General features: G+C 41.0%; 1 protein-coding gene and 1 pseudogene across 2 annotated transcripts in view; one reads left to right on the forward strand and one right to left on the reverse strand.

The window, feature by feature from the left end:
- Positions 1-14976, reverse strand: part of LOC105472134 (ubiquitin conjugating enzyme E2 G1) — a 103295-nt gene that overhangs the window by 22187 nt on the left and 66132 nt on the right. For both annotated transcript variants that reach the window (XM_011725127.2, XM_071082177.1), the window contains exon 3: positions 5910-6007. In XM_011725127.2, coding sequence (XP_011723429.1) covers positions 5910-6007 — 98 coding nt within the window. The remainder of the gene's footprint in view (positions 1-5909; positions 6008-14976) is intronic.
- Positions 11597-12799, forward strand: LOC139359423 (lysosomal dipeptide transporter MFSD1 pseudogene; annotated as a pseudogene).

Here is a 14976-nt window from a genome sequence, read left to right on the forward strand (position 1 = left end):
ACTCGGGAGGCTGGGGCAGCAGAACTGCTTGAAGCCAGGAGGCGGAGGTTGCCGTGAGCCAACATCGCGCCATTGTACTCTAGCCTGGGCAATGAGTGAAACTCCATCTCAAAAAAAAAAAAAAAAAAAAAAAGACCATCGAAACTTGTAACGCTACAAAGTTCAGCATAGAGTGTTACTGTTTTACAATGTTTTCTGTACTTATTGTGTAATAAGGATTTTTTCCAAATCATTTTTCTTTAAAAACATGCTATTAAGTATGTGCACAGAATTCTAACACCACAATACAAGATCCATTTTTCTTTTTTAAAAAATCAAGCTATCGTTAATCCGGGATCTTTACATTTTTAACCTTCTCATGTCATTTTAAACATACAGTTTATTTTAGAATGAGAATATTTTTTAGGCTTAATACCTATTATCAAACTATAGTTTAAAGGATTGTATCAATTTATACTGCCATCAGCAATCTGAGATGTCCATTTCATTGCCTCATCAAGATGAACATTTTCCTTTATTGATGCTGTTTAAATTTTATACATGACATCTGGTTTAATTCACTTTTCTAAATGCTTTGGGGTGACAACTTTCCATGGATATAACCTGTATGTCTTTCCTCTTTTGTGAAATGTCTGTTCTTATCCTTTAGCCAGTTATGTACTTAATGTTTACTTTTCTCTTGCCAAAATGTTTCTCAGTTTTCCCCGTATGATTTTTGCTTGTTACTTTTTTCTTTCATTTCAGTGTTCATTAGAGATGGAACTAAGCTACCTGGGCTGGGCACAATGGCTTGGCCCACTGTAATGTACGGTTGGCCTGTAATCTCAGCACTTTGGGAGGCTGAGGTAGGCGGATCTCCTGAGGTCAGGAGTTCGAGACCAGCCTGGCCAACATGGTGAACCCATCTCCAATAACAATACAAGAATTAGCCAGGCTTGGTGGCACACACCTGTAATCCCAGCTACTCAGGAGGCTGAGACAAGTGAATCGCTTGAACCTGGGAGGCGGAGGTTGCAATGAGCCACTGCACTCCAGCCTGGGCAACAGAGTGAGACTCTGTCTCAAAAAAAAAAAACCCAAACCAAAACAAACAAACAAAACTAAGCTACCTAAACAATGCATACACTTCTAGCTATCTCCTTTTTCTTGAAGCCATGCATCTAAAATTCTGAAAAATTGATTTACCCTCATCTTATCTATTTACTTACTACTCGGGTATTCCTTTATTCTCCTAGAAACTGGCTTCTTCTCCTTAGCAGGATGCTACAGCTGTGTCCACAAGTGGTCTGGATAACATATTTATTCTCCTGGGTACTTTTACCTACCTGAAGTCACCCTTCTGGGCCAAGACAACTAATACTATGACAACACTTTGCTGGATACATTTTCCTCCCCTGGCATCTGTGGTACTCTTGTTTTCCCCTGGTTCTTGAACCATTGTCTCAGTCACTTTCTAGTTTTCATCTTCCTTAATCTGACCTTGGATGTTATCCTAATCCCCAACATTAACTGTACTTTCCCTAGGAAAATTAACCCACTCATTATGATGTTATCTATCATCTTGATACAGTAACTTCCAAGGCCCTTAAGCTCATTGCTGAACCCTAGACTAGTTTTACCTAATTATCTAACTGGATGTAGCAAGTATACCACAAGAAAAACTGAATATATGTAAGGTCAGTCATATAAAACTATTTCCCTATAATAATTTTATAACATCTCTATAGTTCACCTACTATACAATTTACCTATTTGAAGAACACAATTTAATGGTTTCTGTCTAGTATGTCTACAGAGTTGTACAATCAATACCACAATCAATTTTAGACTATTTTCAACCTACAATGAAACCCAGTACCAATTAGCAACCATTCCTCAATCCCTTCACTTCCCCTCCAGGAGTAAGGAACCACTAACCTACTTTCGGTCCCTATGGATTTGCCTATTATTGACATTTCATATAAAGAGAATCGTAACCTATGTCACCTTATACGACTGACTTTGTTCACTTAGTATAATGTTTCCAAGGTTCATCTATGTTGTAACATGTATCACTACTTCATTTCTTTCTTTTCTTTTTTTTTTTTTTTTTTTTGAGACGGAGTCTCGCTCTGTCACCCAGGCTGGAGTGCAGTGGCCGGATCTCGGCTCACTGCAAGCTCCGCCTCCCGGGTTCTCGCCATTCTCCTGCCTCAGCCTCCCGAGTAGCTGGGACTATAGGCGCCTGCCACTACGCATGGCTAGTTTTTTGTATTTTTAGTAGAGACGGGGTTTCACCGTGTTAGACAGGATGGTTTCGATCTCCCGACCTCGTGATCCGCCCGTCTCGGCCTCCCAAAGTGCTGGGATTACAGGCTTGAGCCACCGCGCCCGGCCAGCTTTTTGTATTTTTTTAGTAGAGACGGGGTTTCACCGTGTTAGCCAGGATAGTCTCGATCTCCTGACCTCGTGATCCACCCGTCTCGGCCTCCCAAAGTGCTGGGATTACAGGCCGTTTCTTTCTTTTCTTAAGAGAACAGTATCATGTAATTCATTTCTTTTTATTGCCAAATAATATTCCATTACATGGATCCACATTTTGTTTTTCTATTTATCAACTGATAGACATTTGGGCTGTTCCTACTTTTTGGCTGTTATGAATAATAAACGCTGCTATGAACACTCATATTCAAGTTTTTTCTGAACATGTGTGTTCAGTTTTCTTGGTTAGGTTCCTAGGACTGGAACTGCAGGTCATATGGTAACTATGCTTAACCTTTTGAGGAATTGCCAGAGTCTTTTCCAAACATCCGCACCATTTACCTTCTTGCCAGTAGTACACTGGAGTTCTAATTTCTCTACTTCCTCATTGACACTTGTTATTATCTTTTTGATTATAGGAATCCTAGTAGGTAAAAAGTGCTATTTCATTATGGTTTTCACTCTATAATTATTTTTGCAAAAGGCCAGTCAATCCTAAATTCTTACTTCTCCATTACCATCCACCTCTGGCAGTCAAGTCAAAGAAACTAAACTGCCCTTCCTGCGACACTATTCTTAGTGCAAGCTTTTATTGTTTTGTACTCAAATGATTGCTAAAATGCTCTACCACCCTGCTATCTCTGACTTCCCCTTCCAATCCTCTATGAGTGTAATCTTTCAAGAAGGAAAATACAAGAGGAACCTATTACATAGCTTTTTTATTTTTTGTCATTTTCTCTTTTTGTCATGACAACCTACTATTATGCACAGCTTTAAAAGTCATTAATTAAACAAGGCCTTACAGCCTCAAGAATGAAGTTCAAGCCAAGCATCATCTTCGTTCAAAATTCCATCTAAGACCGGGCACGGTGGCTCATGTCTATAATCCCAGCACTTTGGGAGGCTGAGGCAGGCGGATCACTTGAGGTCAGGAGTTTGAGACCAGCCTGTCCAATATGGTGAAACCCTGTCTCTACTAAAACTACAAAAATTAGCCAGGCGTGGTGGTGGACGCTTGTAATCCCAGCTACTCAGGAGGCTGAGGCAGGAGAATCACTTGAACCCAGGAGATGGAGGTTGCAGTGAGTCAAGATCGGCCCACTGCACTCCAGCCTGGGCGACACAGTAAGACTTCGTCTCAAAAAAAAAAAGAAACAAAAAAAAAAAAAGAAAAAAATAAAAAGTCTCTTCAATCTTAAAACAAAACATAACACCATTTTATCAGTTGTCCTCTTAAACTACCTAGGTGATTGCTATCTTCTTACCAGAAGGGAAGTCTCCCATGTATTTGCTTACATGTATGTTTTCACTTAATTTTCACAGATAGAAAACATAGGCCTGGCATGGTAGCTCATGCCTGCAATCTCAGTACTTTGGGAGGACAAAGTGGGCAGATCACTTGTGCCCAGGAGTTCAGGACCTGCCTGGCCAACAACATGGTGAAACCCCATCTTTACAAAAAAAATACAAAAATTAGTTGGGCGTGATGATGTGTCCTTGTCATCCCAACTACTTGGGAGGATCACTTGAGCCCAGGAGGTCAAGGCTGCAGTGAGCTGTGATCATGCCATTGTACTGCAGCCTGGGTGGCAAAGTGAGACCCTGTCTTAGAAGAAAAGGACGGGAAGGGATGGGAGAAAGGGAAGGGAGGGAAGGAAGGAGCGAGAGAGGGAAGGAAGGAGAAAAGGAGGGGCAGAGTGGGGGAAGGAGAGACGGAAGGAGGGAGGGAGGCAGGCAGGCAAGCTAGCTTAAGGCTCCAAGAGGGTTTGCCTAGAGTTACACAGCTAATCTGTGGTGAAGCCAACATTCAGAATCTGTTATAGCTTCTCCGAAACAGGTGCAAAATGATTGCCTATTATAATCGAGTAATGCAAGTGAAGGTAGAAGAAGAAACTGCCAAAAGCCTAGGAAGAGATAAAAGTCAAAGCACAGGAGGCAAGTGTCACCCATTCATGCATGCCCGCATCATGCAGGAATACGGTTAATGCATTCTGCCACAAACTGTTAGAGATATTTTCCCCTTCTTACTGGTAGGAAAAATAACTATCTTTTATGATCACTGCTGCCTTAGATGCAATAAAATATGCTAAGTCCCTTGGCTCCCAGTACTTTTCCATTTGCCAGTTCCAGTCTCTCATAACGCCCATCTGTTTTTCAAGCCTTGGCTTCTATTACACATTCCATATCCTTCTGATAAATCCTTGTTTAACTTCATTCAATCATTCATTCCTGTCTCACTGATTCCAGCTTAAACCACTATCTACGTGTTTCTATTCCCTGCACCCAGAAGTCTTGATGATGAGAAGCAAAATGCAAATTAGTGTAATAGCCTAAAGAGACAACTCTGATTACATAGTCAAAATAATTAGAAAAGAAAGCTCTGCAAGTTCTAACATACAAAACAAAGCCAAAAGTTCAGAGACTGTTTTACAAATATAGCTTATCTAGCCTAACCTTTGGGGATTTTATTTTACTTTATAAAAATAGAGAATTTTTGTTGTTGTTTTTTAAATAAGACGTAGTTACTGGGGGCTTATATACAGGGGAGAGAGTCCAGCGGCAGCTGGCTAGGCAGGAGAACGGCTGCAATGTGGATTTGAAGTGGTAGCTCTTCTTTAAGCAAAAAAAGTCAATGTCATCGCTACATGCACAGCCATACTAGATGCTTTCCAGGCTTAAAAAATATATGTTGTTTCATATGACACTGTCAGTAATCTTACACCTAAGAATATACATAGAAGAGTTGTCCATGGTATAAAAATAATAGGAAAAACTATAAATTACAAAACCAGGTTTCATAATTTCTGTGTTCTTTGTAATAGCCAGTGAATCACCTAATACCTTGATAATTATTCGCTTAATTATAGGAGCTCTATTGATGTTATCGCTCCGTAACTGTGCCTCTGGTTTAAAATATGAGTCTCAAACCAAACTGAAAACTAAGTAAATAAATTAAAAAATAACTTTTTCCCCATGATCTCTGTTTCTCTTTCTCTCTTTTTTGAGACACAGTCTCACACTGCTGCCCAGGCTGGAGTGCAGTGGTGTAATCTCAGCTCACTGCAACCTGCGCCTCCCGGGTTCAAGTGATTCTCATGCCTCAGTCTCCCACGTAGCTGGGATTACAGGTATGTGCCACCACGCGTGACTAATTTTTGTATTTTGAGTAGAGACGGGGTTTCACCATGTTTGCCAGGCTGGTCTCCAGCTCTTGATCTCAAGTGATCTGCCTGCCTGGCCTTCTAAAGTGCTGGGATTACAGGCATGAGCCACTGTGCCTGGCCTCTCCTCTTTTTAAAGGTTTCAGTACACAGCCATGTGCACAATGAACACAGTACAAACATGCCAAAGCAATTTCACTGAGAAACAGATCTTTCTTATTGACCTTCAACACTTCAATGACAGGTCATCACATTTACAAATGTAAAAGTAAAACTAGATAAACTTACCATTTGGGTGCCAGATTTCTGTAATGAATTTCATTTTAGGAGGTCGGAGGGGATAATCTTTTGGGAAAGTAAGATGAGCCTTAAAAACACCACCTTCACTGGAAAAAAGAACAAAAAGAAGTTCTTGCCTATAAGTTCCTGCTTTTAAGCATAGAATTGTTAAAACAAATATAAAACAAGGGGGCTAGCACTAACACCGAAAATGAAGTAAACAAATAATCTGGATTCCCCACAGGCAGTTACTTTCTCAAATAACTAGTTGAGTAAACTGTCATCGCTATCACTTTAATTAAACTTTCAAGAGAGCTAGTAAAATGAAATCATCTGCTAAAAAGACATTCAGACCATATCAGATCAGATCACATTACTGCTATGCTACAAACCCTTCCATCACTTCCCAATGCACTTAAAACAAATTTCAGAAGGTTTAACATCACTAGTTTCTCTACGTTGATTTCAAACTGTCATTCCTCTCTGTTCTAACCAGTCTTCTTTCTGTTCTTAAACACATCAAAGCCTTTCTCATCTCAAAACTTATGCACATTTTCTTTTTCCTTATCTAGGAACAGATATACTGCCTCCATCTATCCATTTATTCATTTGATCATTTACCAAATATTTACTCGGCATTTATGTGTCAAACTCTAGGGGTATAGCAGCGAAAAAAATCTCAAGGAGTTGATATTCTAGTGACTTTCCAGAACAGCACTGTAAAAGAGAACTGTAATACTGGAGATGTTCTGTATTTGTGCTGTCCAATAACGTAGCCACCAGCCATATGAAATAAGCCCGTGACTGCTACTTCAGACAACGCACCTCAGTCCACTCACACTGAATTAGCAATCACTCTCAAGGAATCACCAAAAGAACAATACAGTGACTTGTACACACTAACTAAAACCAAAGAGATCCAGTCAGCCTTAAAGGGCAAAAATACTAAATTCCTGTCTTGTGGCCATGGCACTAAATGTTTCCTCTGTTGGAAATACCTTTCTCCCTTTGTCTTCTGATAATCATTCAGTACTCAGCTTAAACGTTACCTCTAGAAAGATTTCATTTGACTAAAATCTAAACTAGCCACCAGGTCCCCTCTAGTACATTGACCACTTAAAATTTCTTTATTGCAATACCACTTGCACATGTGATTCTTCTATTATTATGTGTCCAACCATTAGAGTCATGATTGTGGTTGTTTCAGATCAGTGAGAAATGAAATTCTCAGCTCATTAAATGGTTTCCATTCACTGAACAAATACACATTGATTACCCAGTTACTCTAACCACTGGTCTACATAAAAGGATACAACAGAGAACAGAGCATTAGAGAGCACTGTGGAGCTTATCATTTTAGTGGCAGAAGGAAAATATCTACCAAGAAAAATTATCAGTAGTAAGTGTGGTCATGGAATGATATGAGGAATCTATTGTTAAGTTTTTAAGAGCAGGTATTTCTAAAATTAGCTCACTTGTCTTTAAAGAAATAGTAGGAGGCCAGACACAGTGGCTCATGCCTGTAATTCTAGCTACTCAAGAGGCTGAGGTGGGAAGGATCCCTTCAGTCCAAGAAGTTGAGGCTTCAGAGAGCTGTGATTGTGCCAGTGCAATGCACTCCAGCCTGGGAAACAGAGCTGGGCCCTGTCTCAAAAAAAAAAAAAAGAAAAGAAAAAAGAAAAGAAAAGGAAAAGAAAGAAAAAGTGAAAAATTGGGGGTGTGTTGGTATACACATAGAAAAATGTCCAGAAACAGGACATCAGTACATAACAATAGTTAACTAACAATAGTGTAGCGTTACGAGATCTTTTACTCTCTGCTCATTTTAATATAGCTTGAACTGTTCACAAGCAAGTATGAATTTTTATCGCTTTTTCTGATCATAAGACATGGGGGAGGTACAGATTAAGTTTAAAACAAGAGACAGATCAGCCAGGTGTGGTGGCTCACGTCTGTAATCCCAGCACTTTGGGAGGCCGAGGTGGGTGGATCATGAGGTCAGGAGATTGAGACCATCCTGGCTAACATGGTGAAACTCTGTCTCTACTAAAAATACCAAAAAAACAAACTAGCTGGACGTGGTGGCGGGCGCCTGTAGTCCCAGCTACTCGGGAGGCTGAGGCAGGAGAATGGCATGAACTCGGGAGGCGCAGCTTGCAGTGAGCCCAGATTGCGCCACTGCACTCCAGCCTGGGCGACTGAGCAACACTCTGTCTCAAAAAAAAAGGCCGGGCGCGGTGGCTCGAGCCTGTAATCCCAGCACGCTGGGAGGCCGAGACGGGCGGATCACGAGGTCAGGAGATCGAGACCATCCTGGTTAACATGGTGAAACCCCGTCTCTACTAAAAAAAAAAAAATACAAAAAAACTAGCCGGGCGAGGTGGCGGGCGCCTGTAGTCCCAGCTACTCGGGAGGCTGAGGCAGGAGAATGGCGTGAACCCGGGAGGCGGGGCTTGCAGTGAGCTGAGATCCGGCCACTGCACTCCAGCCTGGGTGACAGCGCGAGACTGCGTCTCAAAAAAAAAAAAAAAAAAAAGAGACAGATCATTAACACTAAACATTCCTGAATAATTAGGAAATGTCACAGGACTCACAGTATTTTTTTTAGTAAAACGCAATTTAAAAAAAAAACTGTAAAGGGTTAAAGAACAGGGTAGTAAAGTACTCAAGCACAATAAACAGGACAATTTATACAAAAAGTTTAACAGTTGAAGAAGACAGTAACTAGATGGGGAAACTGTACAAATCAAGGGCTTTAAAAGAGATACTCAGAAAAAATGAAGAACTGAATTAAGGCCCACCGTAGGGCCTTCCTTTTCAAAACTGATGAGGTTGTCTATGGAAGGGAAGAAGCCTGAGGGCTTGAGGGAATAGAGAGAGACTGGAATAAGTCTTTATCTTCTCTTCCTGTTGCTCTATGTGAGTTAGTGCCAAAATGGGTCTTAGGATATACTGATTATATTGACTATTTTTTCAAACAGGGCTGCAAAAGCAATTTAATGAGTCACTTGCAAAATTTTTTTGCTAACAAAAATAGAAAACAGAGTTTATCACAAGTAGCGTCAGTTATATAATCTATGTATGTGTTTTCTTCACTAATCTATATACACATATGTATGCACTGGGCCATGATGTAACGTATTTCTAATTACGGGTTTGAAAGCCACAATTACAGAAAACAGCCAAATGTGGTGGCGGGCGCCTGTAATCCCAGCTACTTGGGAGGCTGAGGTAGGAGAATTGTTTGAACCTGGGAGGTGGAGGGTGCAGTGAGCCAAGATTGTGCCACTGCCCTCCAGCCTGGGTGACAGAGTGAGACTCCGTCTCAATAAAAAAATAAAATAAAAAAAGAGAGTCTATGTAAAAGAACATCAAAGGCACAGCCACAAAGCCCCTGCACTGGATTCTCCTGGCAGCCACGTGCCACTTGATTCCCTGACAACATGGAGTCAGCTTTCCCGTGTCACTTACTTTGGACTGGTTACATTCACGCAAAAGGTTCGCAACAGCTGACTGGAATCTTCATCGTGAAAAACCGATTTAGACCCTCTAAATTGTTTTCAACCTCTAAAATGTCCACCAAATTCAACTAAAAGGGTGGCCCTAAAGATTTAAAGCACACAACTTTCACTCTATCTGAAAATGGCCTTGCCCACTCTAAAGCAACCATGGTGTTTCTGTTTTCTCCTGTCTGTGAACCCCTCCTTCTATTTTACCTGTGGAAATTCTACCTGCCCCCGCCTTTTTCTTTTCTTTTTTTTTTTTTTTGAGACGGAGTCTCGCTCTGTCGCCCAGGCTGGAGTGCAATAGCACAATCTTGACTCACTGCAACCTCCGCCTCCCGGGTTCAAGCGATTCTCCTAATTCTCACATCTGGCTAATTTTTGCATTTTTAGTAGAGGGGTTTCACTATGTTGGCCACGCTAGTCTTGAACTCCTGACCTTGTGAGCCACTGCGCCCGGCCTACCTGCCTTTTTTTTTTTTTTAAATGCTTAACTCAGTAGTACCCAACTTGTGCATGCAAACTTCTACCAAGCAGCCAAATTAGCAAAGAGAAAGCCCAAAACCCACAGAGTACAATAACACTGTCGACTAAACATTAACATGCCACATATTCACTCTTGATATACAAAGATGATTGTGGCCAGGCGCGGTGGCTCACGCCTGTAATCCCAGCACTTTGGGAGGCTGAGGTGGGCAGATCACCTGAGGTCAGGAGTTCAAGAACAACCTGACCAACATGGTGAAACCCTGCCTTTATTAAAAATGCAAAAATTAGGCCGGGCACGGTGGCTCAAGCCTGTAATCCCAGCACTCTGGGAGGCCGAGGCGGGCGGATCACGAGGTCAGGAGATTGAGACCAACCTGACCAACATGGTGAAACCCCGTCTCTACTAAAAAAATACAAAAAACTAGCCGGGCAAGGTGGCGGGCGCCTGTAGTCCCAGCTATTCGGGAGGCTGAGGCCGGAGAATGGCGTAAACCCAGGAGGCGGAGCTTGCAGTGAGCTGAGATCCGGCCACTGCATTCCAGCCCGGGCGACAGAGCGAGACTCCTTCTCAAAAAAAAATAATAATAATAAATAAAAAATAAAAATGCAAAAATTAGCCGGGCGTGGTGGCAGGCGCCTGTAATCCCATCTACTTAGGAGGCTGAAGAAGGAGAATGACTTGAACCTGGGAGGCAGCGGTTGCAATGAGCCAAGATCGCGCTACTGCACTCCAGCCTGGGCCACAAAGCAAGACTTCATCTCCAAAAATAATAATAAAAAAATAAAATAAATACAATTTTAAAAAGGCATCAATGAATTCAAAATATCTTTCATTACATATTATCTTCATCACAGATACTACAATACAATTACTATCATGATATTAAAAAGAGGTGTATTGGCCGCCCACAGTGGCTCACACCTGTAATCCCAGCACTTTGGGAGGCTGAGTTGGGTGGATCATGAGGTCAGGAGCTCAAGACCAGCCTGGCCGAGATGGTGAAATCCCATCTCTAGTAAAAACTACAAAAATTAGCCAGGCATGGTGGCAGGTGCCTGTAATCCCAGCTACTCGGGAAGCTGAGGCAGGAGAATTGCTTCAATCTGGGGGGCAGAGGTGGCAGTGAGCGACAGAGTGAGACTCTGCTTCAAAAAAAAAAAAGGAGATATGTAACCAGCAGTTTCAAATTTGAAAGGGTTGAAAATCCCGGGCCTAGTTCAAGTTTCTTCCATGAGGCCTCCTTTACTGTTTTGGTGTTAAATTATAAAAATCTTACAAGGATCAAGTCCTACCTACCTACCACTCGGCCATATTTATTTTATTTAAATGATGTGCCGCATGCTGCCGTCTGAAATTAGCTCAACATTTCCTGTTAATCTGTAGTCCTGTTGTACCTGTCTCTTGTCCGATCATTTTATTTCCCACAGTTCACTATCTACTAGTCTAAGATATTTGGGAGTCATGTGATCACTGCCTTGGCTGTGCTCTGCGGGCACTGCTTTCCGCCGGGTCCTGGAGTCATCACCCCTTCCGCCTCTCGGTCTCCCTCGGGTGTAGTGGAGGAGAAGGATGAGAAAGCATGGCTGCCGCTGGCCCTTCTGTGGCCTCCAGCCGCCTGTCTGTGACTTTTGATGCTGTTACTGATGTTCTTCCTTGGCTTCAGCAGCTATTTTTGCTATAATAATCCTGCTGCCCTTCGGACTCAGGATAAATGGGATATGCAGGTGAACACCATGCAATTCATGCTGCTATATGCCTGGTATTCTTGGCCCAGTGTGGTTTTGTGTTTCTTTGGTCGCTTTTTAAAAGACCGAGTATTTGGAATATGATGTGGCACAATTATTTTTAGCTGTTTCATTTGCATTGGACAGGTTGTTTTTGTTCTGAGTGGAATATTTAATGTTTTTTGGCTGATGGAATTTGAAAGATTTGTGTTTAGGATTGGTGGGGAGTGCTTAGCAGTTGCCCAGAATACATATGCTGTGAGCTGGTTTAAAGACAAAGAATTAAACCTGGTGTTTGGACTCCAACAATTTAGCGTGGCTAGAATTGGAAGTACAGTAAACATGAACTTCATGAGTTGGCTGTATTCTAAGATTGAAGCTTCGTGGGGTTCTGCTGGTCACACAACCCCTGGAGTCACACTTAAGACTGGAGGTAACATGTCTTCTTTCACTAATCTGTGCCTTCCTTGGCTCTTGCTTACTTAGATCCCAGAGCAGAGAGAATCATTCATAAAGAACAAAAAAAAAAAGGGGGGGGGGAGAGTTTTTAAATTAACTGATGTAAAGGATTTCTCCTTACCCCTGTGGCTCATATTTATCATCTGTGTCTGCTAGCGTGTTGCCATGTTCCCTTTTATTAGACTTGGGAAAGTTTTCTTTACGAGAAATTTGGATTTTCTTTCCAGGCAGCAAGTACAATGAACAGTGTTGTGTATGTCGTATCAGCTCCCACGACCCAGTATTTGGGCTCCCGGTGGATGACACAGGGAAGAACAGCATCTGGGTTGTGTGTGTGGTCACAGCCACTCTTGTGTCCCACATGATGCTGGCCTTTATGATGTGGAGCCCTTAGGTTGCTATGTGTCCTCTGGGAATCTCCTAGTCATTGCCTGCCTGTGCATTATGGCCAATAGTGGCATCTGTAGTTCCTGAACATCAACTGGGAACTGCATATGGCTTCACGCACTCCATTCAGAATCTTGGGTTGCCCATCATTTCCATCACTGCTGGGATGATACAGGATACTCGGGGATACTTGTTTTTTACAAGTTTTCTTCATTGCCTGTGTTTCTATGTCACTATTATCTGTGGTCTTACTCTTATTTTGTGAATCATGCCCAGGGTGAGAACCTCAATTACTCCACAAGACAAAGGGGAGAAATAAAATTTGCCCATACTTAATAAGTTTAAATGACTGTGTCATGAGAATGGCTTTGCACATCATTGGTTTGAAAATCTCCATTTTAAAAAATTTAGAGTTTAGTCATTAGAAAAAATAATGGAATGGCAAGTTATATTTATATCCAAATACACCTATTTCAAAGTGTATCTGTGAGAACTATTTTAGCCTGGGTCTTCTGTACTGTATGTTGCTGAAGAATTCTACAAAAGGCCAATCAACAATGAAAGGTTTAGAAAACTGCTCTGGAACATCCAGGTGAACTTCCGAAAAGAACAGTGAAAAAAGAAAAACACTGGAGCTTCTGTTATCTTAGGGATATGATAATGTATGTATCTTAGGGATATGACCTTTCCTTTATCTTATAGCAGAAAAAAAAAAAATGGCATTGTCATAGGCATTCCCCTTAGTGGTAGGGAGTAATGCTAGAAAATATGTGAAGATTTTTATGAAGTCTCTTTCTATTCACAAGCAGTAGCTTACGCTCTACTCTGTGGTTATGTGGGCTGCTGAGCAGTGACCCTTCTGAGTTTATTTCTCTGTTACTGAGGACCCTAATTTCTTGGGGACACAATATTAGAGTACAAACTTTCCATACAGTTTTTCATATAATCTAATTAGTAACTACAAAGTGTCCTTCAAATTATAATTGACATTTACAAAGATAAATAACAAAACCGCAAAAGGGGAAAAAGTAAGATTTTTTTTTTTTTTGCTGTTATAAGCAATAGAACATTGAAAGTCTGAAACATTTCCTAAGCATAGGGTTTTTACCCTAGAAATGAAACTGCTAAGACCAAATTTAAGTAATTGTTCAAAGTCACTCAACTAAGAGTGGTAGAGTTAGAGAGCTAACCAAAGGCAGTCCCCAAAGTCCATGTCCTTGAACACTACATGATAAACAGCAAGGCATTACCACTGATCATTCAATTTCTAAGCAATGCAGGCATTAGGTTCATTCCCTCCAGAATTTCATTACGGAACAGATGGCTTCTGCCTCTACATCTTACAGTAAATAAGTTTATAACTGGAATATAAATTATAAAAATAATTTATAACTGGAATAGAATTTTGCAACTGTAAAAGAATGTAATTCTGAGTTTTGGTTAACTGATTCTTCATTTTCTACAACCACCCAAGGTAAGGCAATACTACAAAACACATAATCTTAAGATTCTCCAAATTTTTCATACCATTGCCAGTGCTTAAAAACAAAATAAATAGATAAGGCATACTCCTTGAACAGACCAGCCATTGGTGATGAAAGGAAAAGAGAGATAGAAAATACACAGACATCATTCATTAATAATTTATAAAATGTTATAATTATACAGTGATATCCAGGTTTCTTAAACTTTCTGGGTTTTTTTGTTTGTTTGTTTAAGACATGGTCTAGCTCTGTTGCCCAAGCTAGAGTGCAGTGGCATGATCTTGGCTCACTGCAGTCTCCTGGGCTCAAGTGATCCTCCCACCTCAGCCTCCTGACTGCAGGCATGCATCACCATGCCTGACTTATTTTTGTATTTTTTTTGTAGAGACAGAGTTTCACCATGTAGCCCAAGCTGATCTCCAACTTCTGAGCTCAAACATTCCACCCTTGGCCTCCCAAAGTGCAGGGATTATAGACGTGATGGGCCACTGTGCCCATCCTAAACTTCCTTACTACAAACCTGTTGCCACTTCTACCTGAAATTTCAATTTCTGTGGATATGAGTGGTTATCCATACTGCTTGATAATCAGTCTGAAAATAGTTGGTATACCTTACCAGTTCAGAGTGTACATTTCCTAGAAAAACCTTAAAGACTACTGCACTGGAAAGATTCATTAATAAAAATAAACATGTAATGCAATATAAAGATGAGTATGACTGAATTAAGACTTGTGGCAACTATAGGAGTCTCAAAGTAACCCTTGAATGTACCAGTTATCAATCACATAGACTGAAGAGAGTGGAGTGCCCTCTAGTGACTAAATGAGGGCTAATGACGGCACAGTGAGATAATCACACCAGCTTTTACAGAATTTTGGTTCAGTATTATTTCTATTACCTAATTATAAAGTAGTGAATTAACCACTTAGGTCTGGGTACCATCTGAGCCTATACTAATTTATTTTCAATCCTGTAACACCCCTTCCCCCCAGTACAAGCCTCTACCTCCCTTCACAGGCAGTTATTTA

The sequence above is a fragment of the Macaca nemestrina genome, chromosome 17 (assembly GCF_043159975.1).
Source record: "Macaca nemestrina isolate mMacNem1 chromosome 17, mMacNem.hap1, whole genome shotgun sequence".
Taxonomy (NCBI): domain Eukaryota; kingdom Metazoa; phylum Chordata; class Mammalia; order Primates; family Cercopithecidae; genus Macaca; species Macaca nemestrina.